The sequence below is a fragment of the Dryas octopetala genome, chromosome 5 (assembly GCF_963921425.1).
Source record: "Dryas octopetala chromosome 5, drDryOcto1.1, whole genome shotgun sequence".
Lineage (NCBI taxonomy): Eukaryota > Viridiplantae > Streptophyta > Magnoliopsida > Rosales > Rosaceae > Dryas > Dryas octopetala.
The window spans coordinates 14,414,585-14,439,435 of NC_141370.1; the positions used below are offsets into that span (position 1 = coordinate 14,414,585).

The 24,851-nt window shown below is 38.7% G+C and overlaps 3 protein-coding genes across 4 annotated transcripts; 1 reads left to right on the plus strand and 2 right to left on the minus strand.

Annotated features, from left to right (window-relative positions):
- Positions 1 to 3,023: 3,023 nt before the first annotated feature.
- LOC147284638 (Tetratricopeptide repeat (TPR)-like superfamily protein) lies at positions 3,024 to 4,705 on the plus strand. Its single transcript, XM_086244835.1, has one exon. It carries the CDS (start codon positions 3,094 to 3,096, stop codon positions 4,342 to 4,344), a length of 1,251 nt encoding a protein of 416 aa, XP_086100961.1. The 5' UTR covers positions 3,024 to 3,093; the 3' UTR covers positions 4,345 to 4,705.
- Positions 4,706 to 12,384: 7,679 nt separating this feature from the next.
- OFP7 (ovate family protein 7) lies at positions 12,385 to 13,512 on the minus strand. 2 transcript variants are annotated; one of them, XM_086245215.1, is made up of 2 exons: positions 13,387 to 13,512; positions 12,385 to 13,356 (listed from the first exon to the last, which is right to left on the minus strand). In XM_086245215.1, exons 1-2 carry the CDS (start codon positions 13,510 to 13,512, stop codon positions 12,385 to 12,387), a joined length of 1,098 nt encoding a protein of 365 aa, XP_086101341.1. The 2 variants fall into 2 exon arrangements, with proteins under 2 accessions (XP_086101341.1, XP_086101342.1); XM_086245216.1 differs by having other exon boundaries at positions 12,385 to 12,805; positions 12,860 to 13,512.
- A 5,645-nt stretch (positions 13,513 to 19,157) lies between these two features.
- LOC147284640 (uncharacterized) lies at positions 19,158 to 23,316 on the minus strand. The gene is made up of 2 exons (XM_086245717.1): positions 22,330 to 23,316; positions 19,158 to 19,385 (listed from the first exon to the last, which is right to left on the minus strand). The coding sequence occupies exons 1-2, from the start codon at positions 23,314 to 23,316 to the stop codon at positions 19,158 to 19,160; spliced, it is 1,215 nt and encodes a 404-aa protein (XP_086101843.1).
- Between the last annotated feature and the right edge of the window lie 1,535 nt (positions 23,317 to 24,851).

Below are 24,851 nucleotides of genomic sequence, written 5' to 3' on the forward strand. Positions count from 1 at the left end.
TTTATTATAGTGTTTTTTTTTTTTTTTCAGTGGGATGCATTTTTTTTGACATTGTGAAAGCTTCATCTATTCTCTTTAAAAGACGATTGGTGATGATAATTAGTGCATCAAATGTATAAAACTTTATATTCCAACAAATTTTTTAGCATGCTTATAATAAATAAACTATACCGTTGTAATTATCTAGATCAATACACAAACTTCTTATGAATTGCTTTGGAGGTGTAGTGTCACTCAAAGAATGTGTCATATCATTCATGCTAATTATGTGAAGTTTTAATATAAGTATAAAGTACACAACTCGACAATGTCATACTAATTTTTAACAATGAAATTCAAATTATTTTAAAAAATATTTTGAGATATTGGTGAGAACTAATCATGCATAATGAACAATACTGGACTGATTATTCTTTAGCGGGGAGGATCTTTACGCCTTAACTCTCCATAAAAGAGATCTCTAATAAAGACCTACATGGAATTTAGAATGCATTAATATATAGGTACTAGCATCTAATTTTATTAACCAAAACCATCTACAGCATCATTCTTCCTTTGCGAACCAACTACCACAAACTCATTCTTTATTTGCGGACATCACACCACCCCTAGATCCCAAAATACCATGCAGACACCACACCACCACCACTAGATCCCAAAATACCATCCGAAAATAGACATAACAAAAACATAACATGCAGACATCTTCCAAAAAACGAGCATCAACGCATCACCAAAAAATTGAAACTGAAACTGTAAGTTCGCAACTCCAATAAACTGCAGTTTCAACTCTAATAAACTGCAGTTTCTGCAGTTTTAGTTCACTTATAGTTCCAAAAATTGCAGAAAGTTCACTTGTGGTTCCAGAAACTGCAGTTTCAGTTTACTTACAGTTCTAGAAACTGCAGAAAACTGAAGTTCCAGAAACTGCAGAAAATTGCAGTTTCAGAAACTGAACTAAACAAAAAAAATCAAGAACCTACTACTGATAATGAGGCACGAGGGTAGAGTTGGCTTCCCCAATAACTTTATAGGCGTTGTTATAGTGAGGAACTTGGCTTGTTCTTCGACAACGACGCGACAAGGCCGGGATCTGAGTCAACATCGGGGCTTCGATCGGGTATAAGGGTTGCTGGGTGTTCCGAGCTCACATGGATGAAGAGGGAAGAAAGAGAAACTCAGGGGTGATCCTCTCGTCGCCATCCATAGCCGGATGCACACACACGCCGTCGAAGAAAGTTGCAGCGAGAGAGCAAGAGAAAACACACAGAGAGTGAGTGGGGAGAGAGAAATAGAATGATGAAAGAGAAGATAAATTTCAAAAATGAGGGAGAGAGAGAGACATGTGAGAGAGTTTAAGAAAGTTTTGAAAAAATTAAAAAATTAGCAACCATTGGATTGCTTTGATAGCTAATACCAATTGGTACCAACTCAAAGTGATCTGATTGTTAATAAAACTAACCTGATTGTTATATATTAACAATAATGGTATTAGAAGTTAAAAACCATAACATTAATGTAGTAATGAGTAATTATTTCTAGAATTTAATAGTTGTATATTTCACTCCATAAAATAATTGTTGTAGAGTTCAATATTTATCTTTGCATTTATAAACTTACATGCACCCGTGGTATACAATTTATGGCTAATTTTTTATTATTAATTTATTTAAAATTGACCATTTTTTTTATTGTAGTGGAATGTGATGTAATATTTGTGAATTGTAGTACCCTTTATTATATTATTATGATTGACTTTTCAACTAGTACCTAATCTAAAATGCTATTAAATTTTGATATCTAAACTAAAAAACTATTGAAATTTAGTTACTAAAGGCTAAAGTTAATGAACCTTTTCTTTTATAACCTCACTTTTCTTTTTTTTGGCCACTTATAACCCCACTTTTCTAAACATTACATTTATGACTATTTTTTAATGTGAATTGTTTGAAATACTCTTCTCATTTTTCCACTTTCACCTCTCTCCCACTCTTCCACTGATTCAACAAACCCAAATCAACAAAGCAAGATTGCAAATCTCTCTCTCTCTCTCTCTCTCCCTCTCTCTCTCTCTCTCTCTCTCTCTCTCTCTCGTTATAGGTTAATGGGTTTTGTAGCCTAAGTATGTAACTAAGCTGCACGTGTAACTTTCAAGTTTCAATAAGTCTTGAGTAGCGAAAACATGCATGAACTTCATATGAGTTATAACTTATATGAGTTATGTTCTCTCTCTGTAAAAAAACCCAACCTTGCTCTTTGTTATTTAAAATACAAAATAATTTAGTATTTTGAGGCCAAAACAAAAAATAGAACAATTAAATTTTTTTAAAAAGAAATACAAAATTACACTCTCATTTCTTGTTTGAAAGGAAATATAAAGTTTTTGTTAAAAAATCCACTGCATGTTTAAAAAGTGGGTAATTCATTCTTGTATGAGAGGGTTGTTCCTAAATTTGTATAATGGTTTCTAGTGTAAAATGAAATGTGAGATTTGCGTAGCAACACTAACACCTATGTCTTCAGTTTTGGTTATAAAATCTATGACAAGTATCATAATTTTGCTGAACCAATATAATAAGGTGACATGAAAATGTGGTAATAATAATTTGGCCAAATTTCGGTCCTTATTTCAATTATTATGATATTGGCTCTGTGTTTTATGAAATTTTACAATTAAAAAATATTTTAATATTTTTATTCATTAAATCGTGAAAATCATTAGTCTTTTGGCCATTAACTTTACAAACCGTAATTTGATCATGTACTTTACAACTTGTGAGTAATTCATCTAATAAATTAATGGACGGAATATGTCCTTGAATTGCAACGTGCAAAAAGCAGAATAATTGAAACTATATGAACGAAAGTGAAACTTAATGAGTTGGGCCCTAGATTGAGCATCTTACGGCCTCTATCTGCACTAGGTCCAAGAAGTTTGGTCCATTTACATGGGCCGATACAACATGTGTGTGACAATGGTATTGTTTTCTTTTCTTCTTGTCAACCGATCGATAGTTTGAACCTGCACAAACAACTCCTAAAACCCTAACATTTCAGAGCAACAACTCCTTCCCGAACCCAAAAACCCTAAAAATGCCATCTTCATTTCCAATCCGCCATCTCCGCCACCTCTCCACCACCGCTGCTAAATCTTCAATCTCCATCTCAAAAGCGAAATCGAAGCTCCGAGCCGAGCACGACCCGGACAAAGCCCTAGAGATTTACTCTTCACTCTCCTCACTCTCCTTATCTCCCACCTCCTCTCGCTACGCTCAGGACCTCACCGTCCGTCGCCTCGCCAAGTCTCACCGCTTCGCCGACATCGAGTCCTTCATCGAATCGCACAAAAATGACCCCAAAATCACCCAAGAGCCGTACCTGTCCACCCTCATCCGATCGTACGGCCGAGCCGGCATGTTCGAGCACGCATTGCGGACCTTTGACCAAATGGACCAGTTGGGTACTCCCAGGTCGGTCATTTCATTCAATTCTCTGTTAACTGCTTGCAACCTTGCGAAAAAGTTTGATAAAGTGGCCCAGCTGTTCGATGAAATTCCCAACAAGTATGGCGTCTCACCCGATAAGGTGTCGTATGGGGTACTCATCAAGTCGTATTGTGAGGTGGGTAAGCCCGAGAAGGCGATTGAGACCTTGAGAATGATGGAGGAGAAGGGTATTGAGATAACCGCGGTGACATTCACGACGATATTCAATGCTTTGTATAAGAAGGGGAATGGCGAGGAGGCCGATAATCTGTGGAATGAGATGGTGAAGAAGGGTTGTGAGGTTGATGTTGCGGCCTATAATGTTCGGATTATGTATGCCCACGGCGGGAACCCGGAAAATGTGAAAGCTTTGATTGGTGAAATGATCAATGCCGGCCTGAAACCTGACACTATTAGTTTCAATTACTTGATGACTTGTTATTTCAGGAGTGGAATGGTGGAAGAAGCTAAGAAGGTTTATGAGGGGTTGGAGGGAAATGGGTGTTATCCAAATGCAGCAACTTTTAGAACTTTGATATTTCATCTCTGTAGGAGTGAGGATTATGGGCACGCGTATAAGCTTTTCAAGAAGAGTGTGGAGGTGCATAAGATTCCAGACTTTAATACTATGAAGTATTTGGCAGAAGGATTGGTGAAGAAAAAGAAGTTGAAGGAGGCCAAGGGATTAATACGCACAATTAAGAAGAAGTTCCCTCCTAATGTTTTGAATGCCTGGAAGAAAGTGGAGGACGGTCTTGGTTTGTCTTCTGATAATAATGCTTCCTCTGCTTCTCATGAGGCTGAAGTGGCGGCTCCTGAAGAGGCTGAAGAGGCGGCTCCTGAAGAGGCTACAGCATAAGTATTGATGGAATTCTGGGTCGTTGAATGTTTGGATTGCTTCATCTGTGGCCGCAGCAAGTGAGCTGATCTGATTGAATTGTGCCAAAAGGATGGCGATTGGCCGAGGAAGCAAGTTTGGAGCTTTTTGGAATCATAATGCTGTAAAAGCTTCATTTTTTATTTTTTATGTTAGTTTTCTTCTCTTAGTCTGCCATTTGGTTGAGTCTGTTCACCACTTGTGCTACTAAAAGATTACTTGGCTCATCTAGCAGTTAGTAAGATTTCTGTGTTCTTGGTCTTGGTGTTTTTTATATAGACAAGGAGGCAGGCCTATTTTAACATACTATTTCTGACATAAGCATCATCTTATGCCATTGCCAGTTTCCTCTACAGTAGTACTCTGCATTTTTGTTTTTTTAAATAATATGTTGCATTAGAGTGTTGTTAGAACTTTTTCATAAGAAAAATTGGTTAAAAGTTGTCCTACCACCTTATTGGTGTGAATTCAGTGGTCTACTAGGAAATGTGGATGTGATCAAGGAGGAGGAAGTCTGCTGGCGTAGAGAATTAAGAGTGTCAAAAAGAAAAAAAAAAAAAAGCACCCATCTCATCAAGCATGCCTGATAAACAATACCAGAGCGAGTTTAACATTAACCAATATTGTTATGCCATGGTTAAGGAGAGATAGAGCGTCTCACTGATTGCATATTGCAGAAGAGAGTCAGACAGAGGAGAGAAATAATGAGAGTGCAAGAGAAAAAAAAAAAAAAAAAAAAAACCATAATCACTATCAGCCGTATGACATTTTGTGGTTAAAAATTCAAGTTAGGAGATCATCCAAATCCGTCAATTATTTACTAATTTGTTTTGGTAAATAGAGTAGGAAGGACAGAGTTCAGAAGAAAGGGAGAAATACACAGATGCCTGAAGACTTAAATAGCTCCTCCGGGAGGAGTGAACTTGCACGTCTTAACACTCTGCCAAGTGAAACCAAGATGCCATCGCTTATGTCTGGCAACCTCAACGATCGGTTCTCTTTCCCTTTCCCTGTCTTGTCTTGTATTATTAATTTAGGTTTTTGTTACAGCCTGGTGTTTGCAGGAAAATGAGAAATTAATCAGATAGGTTTTAAGTTGAGCTGTCCTACTTTCAGTTCAAGTCGTTGAATTTGTTTAATTACTTTCAGGTTACAGAAGAACTGTGGGAGTTGTTTGTGCAGGCCGGCCATGTTGGTATGTACTTCTTTCCCTCTTTGCCTTCAATCAATTTCAGATGAAGCTGCATCCACAATAATAGTCTTGTATGGAGCAGATTAAAGCCTACTTTGTAGATTTTGATGGTTGCATACCAGTGTTGAGCTTCTTCCTATATGAATTTGATTTGCTTAAGATTTATTACAGTTTGAGCTTCTTCCTATTTCAATTACTCTGTGTGAATTTGTTGAAATTTGTAGTTGAGTAAGTGTTGCGCATGAGCCACAGTGCTCCTTTTTTTTTTTTAAGTTACTCTAGCTCCCTTTCCCAGTCAAAGTTTTCTACTTCTGACTATTTACAACATTTGACTGGTATACAGGGTAAGTAAGGTATTGAACTTATGATTTTTCTGGGTTCTGTATGTTTTGTGCCACATAGAAAGGTAGCAATTATACAACATATGGGGGGAAAAGCATTCTGTTCAGTCTATGCATACAACATAACTGTAATGCACTTTTGATGGCTTGTGTGAATTCTTTGGTTTCAGGCATCCAAAGATAAAAAGAGCTTGGACACAGGGGCAAACCATTTCATTGGAAATCTTGATCCTGTAAGTTGTTATGACTTTTTCAAAACCCTGAGACTCGATACTCTGTGACATCCGTGCCGATGTTAGGTTTTAACTAATATTAGTTGTAGGATGTGGAAGTACATCCAGTGCATTTTGCAAAAAAATTTCATAACCTAAAAGAACTTCTTTCAAAGTATTATTTTTTCAGACAGGTTTTTGTCTTTCTACCTCTTATATTTCCAGAAAAGAAAACAAGAAAAGGAAGAAGGCATTATATCATTCTTCAAGTTCATATTTATGGGTATGTGATCATTTCAGCATAACATGTTCGAAAACCTTTTGATGGTCATGAAATTCTTTCACAAGCATAAACACATTTTTTGGTTTTATGGAATACTTTGCTCTTTTGTCAATTAGTTTTGTAACGAACTTATTTGGAGGGTAAATTCATGCATAACGGTCATCACCAGTTCTTTGATTTATGTGCTAAACTAAATAGTGATACTCAGCCCTTGTGGTCAGTTTAAGTGGTGAGAGAGGATGGGGAATGAGTTTGGATTCGGATAGTTGAAGGGTTCAATCCCTTCCAATGCTAAACCGAAACTTCCCATAGATAAGAGAAGTACCCACATTACAGTCACATAAGCTATGATTTAGCATTTCGACCAAAAACAAAATGCTACGATTTGGCTTCATTATCCAGATAATGAGAACCCAAAACCGGAACTTCCCATAGATTTGGGTTCGTTAGCTATGATTCCTTTGGGGAATCTGATAGCAGCTATTGAGGTATGCGACCTTCACTGTCCTCTTAAGAATTTTAATTTATTTTAAAATCAGCTGGAAAATGTACAATATATGGATGAGTATCTCGTTATTAACTTCTTAGAAAATGTTGTAGTATTTTTAGTATCTAAACTAGAGTGCTGCTACTTAGAATAAAAACTGAATTTCGGCTAAGGATCGATAAGACTTAAGAGTTCCATGCTATCATTCCATTATGAATTTGTACAGGCTTGTTGCAATTATATTTTGTTTTGGTTTTAAAGCCAATGTCTGAAGGATACTATTTTAGCACCACTACACACGTGTATAATGGTTTTTCTTCATTGTTGTAATGCTTGCTGAAATGGTGGCTTTTCATGTGGAATTGATTTAGAATCTGAATTTCTTTTTCTTGCTCTGTTTTTCTAATGGCCACTGTGCTATCTATGTTATGCAATCATCCAATAATAGTGTCATATGCATATAAGGACACTAAAGGGGAGCGTCATGGTACTCTGGCAGGTAAGCCTTCTTATATACTTAGCTGCTGCTTCTGTGTTTGCCACATGAAAGCTTCTGCTTTAATAAGACAATGGTAATGTTTAATGTAGTGAGACCATGATAGTTGATAGAATCTAAAATGATATGATTATGATTTGTTTTACCATTCTGTATGTTGATGTGTGCAGCATTTGTGTTTATAGTAGCAGGGACCAGAATTTGATTCGGGACAAATTTTTATCATCATTGTATTTGCTAGTACTATAGCACATTGTGCATATGGAATAGACCGCAGTAGTTTGATTGGCTTTAGAATGAGTTTCGGCTGCAGCAACCAAACAGCTGTAATGCCTCCGAGGTCTGTTCCATTCCACCACCTTTGGCTATTGGAAACAACCACCTCTTTGGCGGCCGCCACCTCTCCACCTCTCCCTCAGATGAGGCCCTCTAACATCTCAGTAACCCTCCACTACCACACCTCCCTTTGAGTTGACTGACCTGAACTAGTTGTAAACTCAATTCAATGGCTTGAATTTTTCTTGTTCCGCTTATTGCTTGGTATAAAATTATTCTGTAACTTTAGATTAGCACAACAAACAATTTGAATTGATTACTGATTTGAGACGACTACTTTCTTTGCGTGCATGGTTCCTTCTTCAAAATCTGGTTTTCTAGAAATAGCCTGAGTTCTATTACTACATTTCCTTGCTTCTCCTCCCTCATCCTAAAAATTTACATAGCAGGCCTCGGAACCCACTGCTATTTTATGTGCAATTGGAAGCAAAAATACAATCTTCAGATTCAACGGACTGAATAAGAGGTGGAACCAACCCTCAAGAATTAAGTTCAAACAAACTCAAATGAACCTCCTGGAATTCACAAAGATTGATCAATTTAAAAGTTGTCTGAAAAAATGAACTGAAAATCAGGGTATGTCCTGATCTCATCCCGGGCCTGTGATTGTAATAGCATCTCTAAGTAAATTGACATGTATACAATTTAGCCGGTTTTTTTTTTCCTGTTGTAATTGAAAAGAGTATATATCATAATTATCATTACAAATTTATAATTGTAAATATAATCAAATTTCTTTTCTTTTTTAGAATAGAGCAAATTATCTGTAAGTATTTCAATTATACACTGATTTTTAATTTAGTACTCCAACTTTAAAAATTTGACAAAAAATACCTCAACTTTCATTTTGTGTCAAAATAATACCTCCGTTAGTTTTTCTGTCAAATAAACTGTTAAAAGATATATTCGTCTTTTTACCCATATTTAAAAGATAATAATATTTTAAAAAACTTTTGAATAAAAAAAATTAAAACTAAAAAAAAAACATTAAAAACATTAAAAAAATTAAAACTTTTAATTTTTAATTTTTAACCCCCCCCACTGTCCCCACCCAGCCATCCCAGCCATGTCCCCCTCCACTCCACTTCACTCCTCGCCCCCACCCAGCCCTCCCCTCCCTTCTCCAGCCATCCCTTCCCCTTCCCGCCACCACCCAGCCCTCCATCACCCATCCTCCCCCTCTCTCTGCCCTAACCCCGTCGCACCTCCTCCCCCAGCCCCAACCCCATCGCACCCCCTCCCCTCAGCCCCAGCCCCGTTGCACCCCCCACCTCTTCACCCAGCCCCGCCCACCCAGCAGCAGCCCCCCTCGCCCTTATTTCTTCTTCTCCCACCCAGCGCCACCCCGCCCCACGCAGACCTGCCCAGCTCCTCCCCACCCAGCTCCACCCAGACTCGACCCACTCCTCCCTCTCGCCCAGTCGGGCCAACCCTGACCCACCTCCCTCCACCCCACCCACCCTCTCCCCTTCACCCACGTAGACCCGTCTCGCCTAGCCCCAGCCCTAGCCCAGCCCTGCCCCACCCCACCCACCCCCCCCAACCAATTTTTAAGAATTTTTTTTTATTCAAAAATTTTAAAAATATTATTATTATTTTTTGCCAATAAAATATTATTATCTTTTAAATATAGAGAAAAAAATGAAAATACCTTTGTCACGCCAACATATAACAGTTTATTTAACAAAAAAATTAACGGAAATACTATTTTGACAAAAAATGAAAATTGAGATATTTTTTGTAAAATTTTTAAAATTAATATACTAATTTAAAAATAGAAAATTAGGATTAAATACCAAATATCAATAGTTTTTTAGTAAAGCAGCAAGACACTAATTTTTTTTAGTTTAGGTACTAATTTAGAGTAAAACATTTTGGATTAGGTCACAAATCCGTTTGTTATACAGTTGTGACTGTCGAACAGTTACAGTTGTAATTGTCGAACAGTCACAGTTGTAACTATTTAAAATTTATAAAAAATCAAAATTTTTAAGGGTTTCATAATTTTGATTTAGGTTTGGGGAATGAAGTCCTATAACCCAAAGACTAAACATTAAAGTTTAAACCTTGCAAATATTAAAAAAACAACAAATCAATAAAAAAGTTTTGATTGTTAGACAGTCACAGTTTGATATAACCATGTTTTTTAAAGTTGGTACTTAAACTAAAATTTAGTACCTAAAGTGAAATGACATAAATGTTTTAGTAGTTGAAATGAAAAAACATTATAATTTGGTATCTAAAGTCAATGGACCTATTTAAAAATCAATTTATAATTGAATTACTTACAGATAATTTGATCATTAAAATATGGAGTCGTGAAGTAAACTAATGGTCTTAATGCCATAACATAACAGTAGCCCATATCTGTTTCTTCTGTTCTGGGACAAGAAAGAACTAAACACTAACAGGCCCTCTGCTGTTTCTGTAACTCTGTACCTCTGTTGGGAGGGACAAATCACAAATGGACAAATGGGGTATCGCTAGTTAGGAGCTAGTCTTGTGCCCTTTGATCCTCTGCAAGTTGTGCCTCAATCCCAATGCAATATACAACAAGATAAGAATCCAAGGGTGGATATTTGGGTTATAAATGACTTTGAATCCTGATCGAGCTAGAGTTCCCAGTTCCCACATCTGTGACTGACTGATGAAACAGAGAAAACTGATTAAGATTCAACCATGCTTCAGCTTTGGTTTACTAAAATACTAATGCTAGTAAGTAGTAACTAGCAAGTAAGATTGATTCATAGATACGTACATACTTTGCAACCAATTCAAAAAGATGTGAACTCACTCTGCTCTCTCTCATGCGCTAAAAGGTGTCTAGGCTTCATTGGGAGGAGTGCCTATTTTCAGCCAATTCCTCAGGTGGGTAAGGAATCTCTGATACCGTGTGTGACCTCTACACCACTGAAAATTACTATTTCCAGGAAAGATTCACTAGTGAGAGAGAGAGACAGAGACAGAGAGAGCTAAACAGACCCATTAACAGTATAAGTGAAGTCTCACTTTTGACTGCAGGCTGGTCACAAGTGAGATGTGTGTGCTATTAAGGGAATAGTAGTGGAGAGGGCAGATGGTGTACGTCTGATCGATACATTTATTACATAATTGGTTATTTCATGGATTGGAAGGAACACTAAGATTAAGACAGCTCACTCAAGACTGAGACTGACTGATCATGACTCATGAGGAAGAGGGCCATTTAATTCGTCCTGGATATATGGATCCGATTCCATTGTGTACTTTACGTTACGTGTGCATTCAATGGGGGTCCATTTTCTTGCTTCCATTTTTGCGTAACAAGAGAAAGTGAAAGGAAGAAAGGAATAGAAAGGACAACCCCATTGCACATTTGTCTAATTAATAGTGGATTTTAATTACTTTTACTTCATGACAAATGTACTATTGGTATAGACCCCATTGCACAAGAGAATGACACAAGCACACATGTTATGGACCCGAGTAGAAAATATCACCGCCGAGTGTATACAGTTTATATATATTTCCTATCACGTAATAAAAGAGTGTATGCATAGGAGTTTTTCTCCCCAAGTTAGATAATTTCCATGCATGTGCAGTGCAATATATAATCAGCGTGCAAAGCGGAGGGAATTGGGGTCCCAATTTATTCATCATTTTTCAAGTTACAAACTTACAACATCAATCATTTCAGCCATGGCCTTTTAATCATTGGTCAGCCCAATGCGTTTTCAAGCTTTATAAGTCCGCTTGGTGCTCTGTCAAACCATCATCATGCCATGCCCACCAAAAAGTGCAAACTCGTTTATTAGCTGCTGCACCTTTACTTGCATCCTCCAATCTCCATGGGTTTCTTTTTTTTTTGGTCACCTCCATGGGTTTCTTTGAATGTGGCTCTTTTCAACGTGGCCTTCACTATCACTACCTCCAATTTGCTTTATAAATTATAATTAAGAATAGAATATTCCCATTCATGACTGTTAAAGGGTTGCGTTAATCAACTTAATTAGCAAGAAATCAATTAATGGCCGGCAGTGGAGTCAACAATGGAATTATATGTGTACATATATATATATATAAGCTTGCCAGCTAACAGAAAGTGATCAATGTACAATTAGCCTATCATAAGAGCTAGCAAATGAAATATTGTCCTCACACAAAATAATTATTTGTTGAAAAGAAAATTAATGAAGCTTGCTTTGCTTCACCTCCAACCCAATTCGCTGTGAGATTTAGGTACACCAAGCATTTGATAATTTGCAACTGTCGAATTTATTAGCAATAAGCGAGCCAACACATGTCTGAATTTGCTGCAATGCATTTATGTCAACAACTTCTTTTAACTAATCATCCACCTCTTTGGCTCTTTCTACGTACGTACGTAGATGAAGATATGCATGACAGCGATCCAACGACCGAGTCGGACTCCTTACCCAATAACTCATCAACGAGTTGCGCACGACTCACAACTCAAACTCACCAACTACTCTAAAATCTACATGCAATTATTGAGAAACGAAATGTGCCATATATGCGCGCATGCAACATCTGAATTAAAGCCTTTAATTTAACTCATTAATCTCCATATATTACATAAATTAAGTAGGTAATTAATTAACTGAAAAACAAAAACGAGAGATAGTGAAATTAAGTAAAGAGATGGATCTAATTTGTATTTGATAATTTTGATTAATTAAAGAGGTCTAGAAAGTCGAGGCCCCGACGATCTGGTCACAGAGAACAAACCCTCCCAAATCTCGGAGAAAGCTTGAACAATGACCGCATGGTGGTGCCTCGAATTGAGCGACAAGAAGCAATGGAGGAGCTGCTCCAAGTCCTCCTCCTCAAACATCTGCTTCTCCAGAATCATCTCCATCATCGACCTCTTGAAGTCCTCGTACGGATCCTCCGACCTCTTCACCACCGCGAAGCTCTCCCTCACCTTCCCCTCCACCGTGCACGGTATCAGCCTCTGGAACACCGAAAGCCTCGCCGGCACCAACATCTCATCGACGTCGCTCTCTGATTTCCGAGAAACGCTGCGTTTCGCCTTCTTCGCGGCTCTGCTCCTCATCTTCTTCTTGCTTCGCCTGCTCGGGACATTAGCATCCGGTGTGTGCTCGCGTATGGTTTCCAGGTGCTGCGGATTGAATAATAGATCGGATGATGACGTGTCGGTCGAGAAGCTTCTCGAAGACGAAACGAGCGTTTCGGTTTCTAATATGTCGTCTTCGTCGTCGTCGAAACCGGCTTCGCTGCTGCTGAAAAGTCCGCTTTCCGCGGACGACGTGCTGATGCGGATCATACGACTTGTCATTTTTCTATTCTTGACTCGTCGTTTCTTCTTCTTCTTCTTCTCCGCCTTGGGAGGTGGCGACGAAACCGAAACGTCGTCGTTTGAGGAAGTGTATATTTTGCGGCGCGGGGTCTTATTGTTGTCGTGGACCTTGGCGACGACGTGCCACCTGTCCTCTCTTTCCCACTGGAACTGGTGATCTGGCGGCGGTGATTCGCTGCGGTCGTCGTCAGAGAGCGTGGGTCTGGATCCAAAACCACAGCCGACGGATTGGAACGCAGATGAGACGTGGCGCTTGATGGAAGAGTGATGATGGGTTTTGGACGTTGCGGATGGTTGTTTTGGGGTGGCGGTGAATGGGAAGTGTGACTGGTTGATCATCATGAGTTTGTTGTTGACCAATGGTGGGGATGGTCGGAGGAATGAAGGGACAGGATTTGCTGGGAGAGTGGAGGGGTCTTTTGAACGGCAGGATTGGAAGGATGGGATCACTCGGGATATTCGGAGCCTGAAACGTTTCGCCATGGGCATTTCTTGTTCTTAAATCTCTGTTTGTTTTGTGTTGGAGACTTTGGAGAGGATAGTGCAGCAGTGTCACTGTTTTCAACATCAATGGTGGGGCTTATATAGAACGTTCTGTGCCCATTTATTACTTTCTTACTTTTCCACTCAAAAAGAAGGACAAGGGAAAATAAAATGAACTATATATCAATATTGCCAATGTTTGTTTATTAGATTTCGATTCCCTACTAAATTTACAAATTCAATGATTATAAATACACTCAGATCCTTGTTTAAAACAATACAATATTAATGCACTTATATAACGTTGATGGGTTTCGTATGTTATGTTGGCAGATGGAGAGTTCGAATCAATTAGTAATCCGATCAATTATTTACATTAACCATGCCGATACAGATGCAAACCTAGTTGAGTGTTGGGTAATATGATAATTTGTAACCAAGCTCAAACATGATTTGTCGATAAATTTAATATTAAGATTTCCACAAGCCATTCTATACTATATAGGGGTGAACCCATTAAAATACAGGGTGAAAAAGGGCAATAAAATTAACATCAGCGATCGGCTGTTTAAAAAAAAAAAACACTAATAAGTGCTCAACAACAATGCGAATGTATCTCCTGTAACATAATATATCAAACTATGAAACAAAATATTATTTTTCAATTAATGTTGATAACCATTTATTCTAAATGAGGATCATCAATCATATGAAAGAGCAATAAACACTTAACGTATTAATTTGTATTATTATAAAAAGAGTGTTGTATATATACTTGTAGCTGAGAATTTATGGGGAGGATAATATATTGTAGGACATGTACAAACAGGTAGGCTATTGAGTATTGTCCCTTTGGGGCCTTACTCAAAATATATGGGGGGGGGAGGCCCTCTTTTTCTCTGCAGACTTCTGTGTTACTGGCATTGCTCCCTTGATGAATAATTTTTGGGGAGAAGAGAAACATTGCAAAGGAGCCGCCTTCCAAGAGAGTATGACACGCCTGAAAATGGGAGACCATATATAAATAAATATGATCTGATCTATTGATCTAGGTGCATTGTACTGTAAGCATACCTCTGAGAGGATCTGGCCGTACTGTAATGGATTCTTTCCAGATGAATAGATTACGAAAGTGTTTCAAAAAAAAAGACTAGATTACAAAAAATGTTGAATTATCAGCTTAGATTCATTATTATATTCCATTTAAAATATTCTTTTTTGTGGCCGAGTCAATAGAGTCAAGACAAAGTTCATATCTCAAGGTTGGATTTGCACCTTCCAGGCTTGCATACTGTGAAACCAACTAATTGCCCTACCCATAATCACCCTTTAGTTGTATTATTAAGCCCATTGAAGTATTGATGTTTTAGTTTGTGCTTGGTCCAGTTCATGTTTTTAATTAATCTCATGTTGCACTAAACACAACATAATATGATAATACTAAAATGAAAAAGTTTCAAATAAAGGTGAGACTTAAAAAATTAACGACTTGGATTATTAAATTGCATTATCGAGTGGTCTTCAGAAATGATATTCACATTTTTCTCAAAATAAGGACAGTCTCACTTGAAACTCCCTAATACTAAACTATTAATTGTCCTATCTAATTTGATTTAGTCTAAATCAATGAAGTTGGATTTAATCTTGAGAATAATAATTTAATTCAATTATATATGTGTGAAGAGAAAAATTATTGTATGTAATCGTAACACTACGTGGCATGATGATATGATATTATTTATCTATTTAGATTATAAAATATGTACGATTTTAAGAGTATTTTTTAGGGTTTAGAATTTCAGAAATTGATAATTATATATATACGTGTTATAATTTAAGTTGATTGATAATACTAGATCATCTTGCTACATTGTGTTATGATCGCATACAATAATTTCTTATTTTTTGTGTGAAAAAGACAAAAGAAAAGTAGGGAGAGCCGATGAGGAGCCAGAAGTACAGGGTTCAAATTAGTAACGAGCCTAAAAAAATTTCACCACAAGGCCCCCCAAGCAGTTCTGCAGAGCAGCTGTCTCAGTACTTATGAGTGGGAAAGTCCTTTTGGTTCATAGTGAATAAGAAAGGGTGGCTAAATAGTCAAAATTCAAAAAGCAGAGTAAAAGCAAAGCAATGCTTGTCGCTCCAAGCTAGCATAGAAATTGCATTTCGTATATGGTTTCCAAAAGCGTGCAAATTAAGGAGCCCATCTTTTTTGTGTTCGTGATTCAATGTATAGACAAATTGTATTGTAGCCAAAGAAAAGAAAAGTCAACTAAAAGAGGAAAGCATTCTCTCAAACACTTGGTGGGGATCCAAGGAAACAAAATCATCTTTGCATGCAAGTGTCTCTTCCTGTTTTTTTTCTTTTTCTCTGGCCTGTTCTTTCGCAAATTGAATGCCCAAATCTTTAATTCTATACACCCAAACGTCCCCAGCCCATGGGCACTCTGAGCATGCATCTCAGTCTTAAAGTTCATCCCCATTTCACACACTCACGAAAAAACTTGTGGGGAGCTGTTTCCGCTTTATGTAAAATTACTAAGTTACATATTAATAATAACTCAGTTAAAAGATGAGCCAAATAGCAAGACGTATAATCTCTTGTGAATCTTCTAGGTTCGATGTGAATTATTTGTTATTAACCGGTCTAAAAAATTAGTCTGGCGCGTAAAATCTGACTCAGGACATTTTCGATTACAAAAAAAAAAAAAAAAAAATCCTCAGTTAAAAGATGACATATATTAAAATTTGATAATAATTTTTTATTTATTAGATACAAGCCTTCTTTTAATTAAACTGTTGTGTCATTCGGTATTGTCACATAGAAAAGACGTACATATTGAAAATTATTCATGTTTTTCCACATTGTATCTCTCTCTTCTCTTTTGCAGTTTTTTTTTTTCTCAGATTGCTTATACTCTTTGAATTTGATATTATCAAGTTAACTCGTTACATATTCAAATTGAAAGTTGAATTTTTCATGTGTGTTCGTGTTATTATGTGAATTTTTTTAGTCTGTTGTCTTAGAACAGTATTTCTGGTTGGAGGAGCTCTCACGAGAGTATGTCTTTTTTTATTTTTTTATTCTAAATAAATAAAAAATTAATTTATAAATTGAATAAAACAATAAAAAATAACATGCATATGTGAGAACAAGTTCAACATGAACGGAAGCAAGTATTGTTCCTCGTCTTATAAATGATACTTGCTTTGTACTTTCTGAACACATAAGCAGGTCGTAAACGGGCTGGGTTCTTCGGATTTCAGTCTCTTTTAGTATTGGGCTTTTTCTCTTATCAATTGCATGTGAGATATGGTCTGATGGCCTATATCTCAACTCTCCTCTTTTACAAAACCTGGCGACCTCAATGAAGATTATGATTTGTGCTAGTGTGCTACTATGATAAAGGCCTTGTGAAGTTGTGGGGGTTTTTAAAATGCTGAAATGTCCAGCTCCACATTTGACCACTCCACCCATTTTAGTAAAATCATACTAAAATAAGATTGTGATTTGTGACTATGCATATGCTACTATGATAAAGACCTTGTGAGGTTGAGGGGTTTTTAAAATGCTGAAATGTCCAGCTCCACATGTGACCACTCCACCCATTTTAGTAAAATCATACCTTAACCGCCATCTTCCAGACTTCCACTCTCTCTCAAAACAAAAACAAAAAAAGAACCACCATCTTCCACTTACTTTTTGTTTACTTAAACAAATGCAATTCCATATAATCAAAATCATAATTGACACACCCTTTCAACATACCCAGTTACCCACCAAAGTATTTATTTATCTTTTTTATATAAAAAAGAAGAACATGCCCATCATTGTTCAAACGAGAAGAGACATTGTTACTTTTATGATATTTATATATATATATATACAATGTTTTTTTATAGGAGATATATTATATGCATAAAGTGAGCTTCTTGTTGGACTCTCCGACATGTTATCTTTGTTATTTATACTGTCAATTTGTACGATTATTCTTTTCATTTCTTGAACGATTATGATATTAGATTCCAACCCTTTTATTTGATAATTTGATATCAACAAAGTTGTGGGACGTTTCAACCCAGTGGTCTGGACCAGTTTGGTATTGCTGTGAAGAAAAACAGCTGTGAAGTAAAGTCCCACAACACAGATTTTCCCTTTGAAGTTGAGGGCACAGGGGGCTAGTGTTGGGGTGGCTGTCAACAGGGTTATGAATGCTACAGTTTCAATGAGTTTCATCTCAATATATAAGGCAATTACCATAGGAGGGGCCTTCTTTATGTTTGCAGGAATATCTGTGTTGGCTTGGTTGTTTTTCTTCTTCTTCTTGCCTGAGACCAAGGGAAGAAATTTGGAAGAGATGGAAATGCTTTTCAGCAAAAGAGCTACTAGAGACTCAAGAAGCGACGTGTAGAATTAATATATTTTGAGATCTATGTTTGTGGATAAACCCACATCGGTCCAACAGCCAAATCATGGCTCGACACGTGGCTGATCCGATCCATCTTCAGGTTTGACTTTTCAACGGTTAAAACTCGGGTCTCCACATCATCACATCGGCTCGGCACAAATTCATTGCTGATTCGGATCAGCCCATCTATTCAGGCCCCTCGCACCCGATCCGACCCAATCTGAGAATCTTCTGGGAATCGAGTGTTCATCTTTTCCTTGGTTATTCGAATCGGTTCGGCTCGGCTTTGGTGATCATCACCTCAAAATCCAAATCATAGCTGATTTCTATTTGACGGGAGCATGGCACCATCTGTCTGATCGGCTCGGCCAAGTCACCTAAACATTCGATCCGATCCGATCACATATGAGTTTCATATCTACGTATGGGGGCATGTGTTCGGATCGGCTCGGCCTCCCACCGCCATCCAAAGAAGATCACGTTAGAACGAACTGCCATACTCAAGTGCACCTGACATGATCCTCTGACAGATGGGATATTCAAGCCCATAGCCATGACTATTGGGGCATTCCACCTGGTCTTCCATCCTTGCATTTAATGCAGCATTAAATGCAAATGAGGTGGGTAGCTGTGCATGCCACTGTTCATGACCGAACGCGTAGACCTTTCTTAACCATTCATCCACATGCAGGTAACTTACTCCTCACAACTTCCTTTGTCTATATAAACCAACCTATATGCACAAATTCATCATCTATCTATCACCAAGAAAACACTTACACCAATTTTCACTCACAAAAGCTTACCAAAGGCATACCTAACTTGCTGAGAATACACCCAGAACATTTTACCTTGTTCTTCCCCATTCTCTCAAGTTCATCACCTGTTCTTCCTCACTTTCATTCAAACACCACCAAATACACATCACTGACTTCATCATCGGAGCGTGTTTGGCTGGTACCACACCGGTCCATCTCCTTTGATCTTGTATTTCATGCAGGAAGAACTCCAGTCGACATCCACGTCATCATCCAACAAGGCTTCTGATCAACCAGATCATCACTTCTAAGTTGTTGCATCTATCTTATGGAAATTTGCATCAACAATCTAGCTAGTTCAACCACAAGAAAAGAAGAAGAAGAAGAATATAGATAGTAGAAAAAATCAGGGAACCTAAATTAGAATTCTATGCCAATTCAATATCATGAGGTTGCTTCGTAATAGAATTGTGGTTCTCTATACTTCTAATGATCGATCAAGACATATATAGTGGCATCTATTTCTTCTAATATATATATATATATATATTTCTTTGTCTTGGATGAGTGGAACGCCGGTTTTGATGTTGGTTTTGATGCCCGAGTACTTCAATGAATTAATGCTGGCATTCCAAGTCATGTTTTTTTTCTCTGTATACGCGAGCTTCACTTCTATAGTTTTGGGTTTTTGGGTCTTGTTGTTGATGTAGTTTGAGAATTAAATCCTAATTCCCACCTTCACGGCGTACAAGCAATAATTCGATGAAAGATAAATAACAAACACAGCCAAGAAAACAGAAAATAATAAACCAACAAGCACACACAATCACACCGAGATTTGTTACGAGGTTCGGCAAAATTCCTGCCTACGTCCCCGGGAGAGATCTCCGTTCTTCACTATGAGAATAATAAGTATTAAGATTACAATTGGACTAAATCACATAACCCAATCCCCAAATCCCTTGTACACCCTTTCACAAAGTGTTTCCCAAAACCCTAGATCTCTCACCCAAGATTAATTACCTAATCTTGATCTCACCAATTCTAGATTGTGTGCCTCCCAAGAATCCTAAGGACTTGCTCACTCTAATCTGATTCTCTCACATTTTTCTAAGCCCCTAAGGTCCTATTTATAACCATAGGCCTTATATTACAATCCTAGATAAAGTAAGAAGAAAGTTAACTTTGAGTAGGAAATAAGTTTCCTTTATACACAAGGAAAACCTCAAAACTTGCCCAAAATGAAGTCCAAAACGCACCAGGAATTAATAACCTTCCAACACCTATTTGGACTCCTAACTTCATCCTAGAATACCATGGAAATCCCCCATGAACCAGGAAATCTTCAAATGCGAGCCAAATTAACAACAATCTCCACCTTGGCGAGCATATCATGCAAATTACCTTGCACCAAATACCATTGGCCTTGACCTTGTACCAACTACACATAACCCGAATCAAGAAACTATGGTCCACCCTTGATTCGCACGGCCAATACCTATGTGCAGCTGCATCGTGTAACCAATTACCGGTTAGCACCGAAGAGGGGCCTCGATTCACCCCCTCCTCCAGTAGGATCTCCTTTCTCACCATCGTTTGAACCTTGGAAACATGTCACAACCGTCTCTGCTGTACCCGCAAACGAGACCTTCCTCAAGCGCTTGATTTCTTGTGCATTTCGTTTCCAACCAACCATCGAGGTTTGAGTTCCTATCAAACGATATAAACCACCACACTTCTCTCCCTTCATTAGGACCATGCTGCCATGAGTAATTTTCATGACTCCACCTGCTATCAAAACCAGGTAGCCCTTGGAATCCAACCTACTCAAGGATATCAAATTCCTTTGTAGCTTTGGGACATAAGCGACTCCACCCAAAGTATGTTCCACCCCATTGAACATCTTGATCTTCACCGTTCCAACCCCCATGACGTCAACTTTGGACCCGTCAGGCAAAGAGAAAGATCCTCCCTTTGATTCTTGAAACTTTTCAAAATATTTTTTCCTAGAGCATATATGGTGAGTAGAACCCGAATCCAATATCCAATCACCATGAGAAGAAGTGTTACCTATAGAGACTGTGAGAAGTTCTCCAGATTCATTATAGTCTGCTACCGCTGTAGAGCCATGACCATCCTTCTTATTCCAAGTCGGACAGTCCTTCTTTATGTGTCCCCACTCTTTGCACTTGTAGCACTGCCAGCCCTTACCACTACCCTTTGATCTAGCCTTGCTATTATCACTAGAACCCTTGGTAGTTTGCCTTCCTCTTTGACCATGAGCAACAAACAAGGAATCTTTATCCTCAACTTTCTTTCTCCTTTCACTAGACAAGAGAGTTGACTCGACCTCCTCCATCTTCAGTGTATCCTTACCATACAAGAAGATATCCACTATGTTGTCATATGTATCAGGAAGTGAGGTTAGAAGTAAGAGGGCTCGATCTTCTTCCTCAATCTTTACCCCAACTCTTTCGAGTTGATTTAGCAGTCCTTTGAACACGTTCATATGATCCATGAGATTTGCACCCGCTTCCATCTTCAGCTTATATATGTCCCGCTTCAGATTCAACTTTGTGGCCATAGACTTTTGAGCTAAATAAAGCTTTTCTAGTTTCTTCCACAATTCCGGGGCAGAATCTTCATCTATATTGTTGATAATATTATCAGCAATATAAAGCCGAATTGTGCTCACACACCTGCACTCCAAGTCTTCCCAGTCATCATCTGTCATCTTTGCCGGTTTTCCTACTTCCTTTCCCTTCAAGGCGCGTGCCAAGCCTTGCGAAACTAGGACATCCTTCACTCTCTTTTGCCATAGAGTAAAGTTACCTCTTCCATCAAATTGCTCCACCTTAAAGGATGAAACACCACTACTTCCCGCTGCCATGACAAACTACCCTCGATCGATAAACACGGAACCACGATCGATGAACACGTAACCTGGCTCTGATACCACTTGTTGATGTAGTTTGAGAATTAAATCCTAATTCCCACCTTCACGGCGTACAAGCAATAATTCGATGAAAGATAAATAACAAACACAGCCAAGAAAACAGAAAATAATAAACCAACAAGCACACACAATCACACCGAGATTTGTTACGAGGTTCGGCAAAATTCCTGCCTACGTCCCCGGGAGAGATCTCCGTTCTTCACTATGAGAATAATAAGTATTAAGATTACAATTGGACTAAATCACATAACCCAATCCCCAAATCCCTTGTACACCCTTTCACAAAGTGTTTCCCAAAACCCTAGATCTCTCACCCAAGATTAATTACCTAATCTTGATCTCACCAATTCTAGATTGTGTGCCTCCCAAGAATCCTAAGGACTTGCTCACTCTAATCTGATTCTCTCACATTTTTCTAAGCCCCTAAGGTCCTATTTATAACCATAGGCCTTATATTACAATCCTAGATAAAGTAAGAAGAAAGTTAACTTTGAGTAGGAAATAAGTTTCCTTTATACACAAGGAAAACCTCAAAACTTGCCCAAAATGAAGTCCAAAACGCACCAGGAATTAATAACCTTCCAACACCTATTTGGACTCCTAACTTCATCCTAGAATACCATGGAAATCCCCCATGAACCAGGAAATCTTCAAATGCGAGCCAAATTAACAACACTTGTTAACGATATCCGATGGCAAGGGTGAGCATGCTGATCTGATCGTAGATCCTGGCTTCCTTGATGTGATAATTGACATCATAGACGTTCCTTGACGAAACAAGCTCTTCCACCTGAAGGTGTGCCTTCTTGGAAATGGTGGGGATGGCGGCATTGAGACAGCTTGTCTTGTTGCCTTGGGTGAGTCTGCTGCAGAACTTCTTGTTACCTAAGTTGCGGAGAGCGACCACATGGTTGCTAACATTTATTGGCCAAAACAAGGTGTCGTCGGAGGTAGTGGTGGTGTCTTCATCATCCGAGTCAGACCAGATCCAATTAGTGCCTTCTGGGCTGCTGCACCGCCGCCAGAAATTGCCAAAGTGATCAGACTTTATGAGGACGCTTCCATTGCCAGTGATGAAGACCTGGTTCCCCACAGTTGGATCTCCAATATTGGGAGTAGTACTGGAGACAAACTGAAGATATGGGTGTCCCTCGATCGAGCGAGCGCTGAGGTAGTTGCCATTATCGCCCTTGAACGCCACGTGTTTGGGCAATATCAACAGCGATTCCCAATTGATGATTGTGCAGACATCTACATTGTCGTTATCGGGCGATCTTGTTTCCCCGAATAAGCAGGAATCGAACGGATTGCTTTCGCCTAATCTCCATAAGCTTCCATAGTGGTTGAGCTGGACGTGGCGAAATCGAACGTTCCAGAGGTAGACAGGCTCGAACAACGTACATGACCATTTGGATCTGTCTTCCTCTGGTTCGTCAGCTGCGGCACAAATCCAATAGTGGTGGTCCGACCACCTTCTCCAGTACTTGTTGTTGTAACAACATCTTATGTTCACCAGTCCCTTCCCACACTTTGCCGTCTGCACTTCGTGCTTTGCGTACGGACTCAAAACCTCCTCTCCGGAGAATTGGAGAAGCCCATGTACCTCCACATCTTCCTTTATGAAGCGCAAGTATTTGTTGTTATAGTTTGATTTGATCACCACAAACCTCGGCAATCCCATAGTTTTCTCTCCCTCTCTGCAAGATGTCTAACGTCTCATCTAGTTGAATTGAACGAAAGAAAAATCTCAAGGATTCCAATTAATGGCTACCATATTTCCAGAAAACGTGTGGGACCCATTACATTTTTTTTTTTGGTATGTTTGTGGGTAAACCCACACTGATCCAACAGCCAATCATGGCTTGACACGTGGCTGGTTAGATCGAACTTCAGAGTTTGACTTTTCAAATGGTCAAACTTTGACCTCCACATCATCACACAGCCTGACACATTCTCTACCAGCTCGGATCGGCTCGTCATGACGAGTCCCTCGCACCCAGTTCGACCCGATCTGAGGATCTTCCAAAGAATTGAGTGTTCATCCTTCCTTGGTCATCCCAGTTTGGTTCGGTTTAGACTTGGGCGAGTATCATTTCCAAGCTCTAGTCAGTCAAACCACGACTTGAAGGAATCGCTATCCACCGGATCAGCTCGATTCAATTGCCTATGTCCGATCCGATCACACATGGGTTTCATGTCTACACATGAGAACTTATGTTCAGATCGACTCGGCCTCCCACCGCCATTCTAGGAAGATCACGTTGGGACGAACCGCCATACTCAAGTGCACCTGACATGATCCTCTGACAGATGAGATATTCCAGCTCACAGCCATGACTATTGGGGCATTCCACCTGATCTTCCATCCTTGCATTCAATGTAGTATTGAATGCAAAGAAGGTGGGTAGCTGTGCATGCCACTATTCATGACCGAACGCGTAGATCTCTCTCAACCATTCATCCACATGCAGGTAACTTACTCTTCACAAATTCCTTTGTCTATATAAACCAACCTATATGCACAAATTCATCATCTATCTATCACCAAGAAAACACTTACACCAACTTTCACTCACCAAAAGGCATACTCAACTTGTTGAGAATAAATCCAGAACATTTACCTTGTTCTTCCCCATTCTCCCAAGTTCATCACCTGTTCTTCCTCACTTTCATTCAAACACCACTAAATGCACATCATTGACTTTATCATCGGAGCGTGTTTGACTGGTACCACACCGGTCCATCTCCTTTGATCTTGTGTTCGTGCAAGAAGATCTCGGTTCAACATCTACATCATCATCTAATAAGGCTTCTCATCAGCCAGATCACCACTTCTAAGTTGTTGCATCTCTCTTACGGAAATTTGCATCAACATTGTACATTGTCGGGCACACTGCACGGAGTGCAATGAATATTTTTCCCTTAAAGAGTTGTCCATTGAACATGCCCAATGAAGCATCTCTAGTAATTAGGTGAGGCCCTTTTCTTTTTCCCCACTTTGGAGGGGTGTTGGGATGGTGACAATTCGACGTTGAATGGGAAAAATAAATAAAAGGGTGGAGTGTTATTTACGGTGAAATGATGGTGCGCCATGAAATGGATGATAAATATTAATTAAATTGGATACGTGATTTAACCATAATTAGAGATACATATCATCCTTTGGCAAAAAAAAAAAGAGATACATATCATCCAAAATTTAAATATAAGTCTTAA

What these genes read in the sequence shown, in the direction of transcription:
- LOC147284640 (XM_086245717.1), bottom strand. Translation starts at nt 23,316, where the DNA reads ATGGGATTGCCGAGGTTTGTGGTGATCAAATCAAACTATAACAACAAA. An exon ending in TCAGCATGCTCACCCTTGCC is followed by an intron (nt 19,386 to 22,329) that starts ATCGGATATCGT and finishes TTCTCAAACTAC; the next exon opens with ATCAACAACAAGACCCAAAA.
- OFP7 (XM_086245215.1), bottom strand. Translation starts at nt 13,512, where the DNA reads ATGGCGAAACGTTTCAGGCTCCGAATATCCCGAGTGATCCCATCCTTC. An exon ending in TCCGACCATCCCCACCATTG is followed by an intron (nt 13,357 to 13,386) that starts GTCAACAACAAA and finishes ATGATCAACCAG; the next exon opens with TCACACTTCCCATTCACCGC.
- LOC147284638 (XM_086244835.1), top strand. Translation starts at nt 3,094, where the DNA reads ATGCCATCTTCATTTCCAATCCGCCATCTCCGCCACCTCTCCACCACC.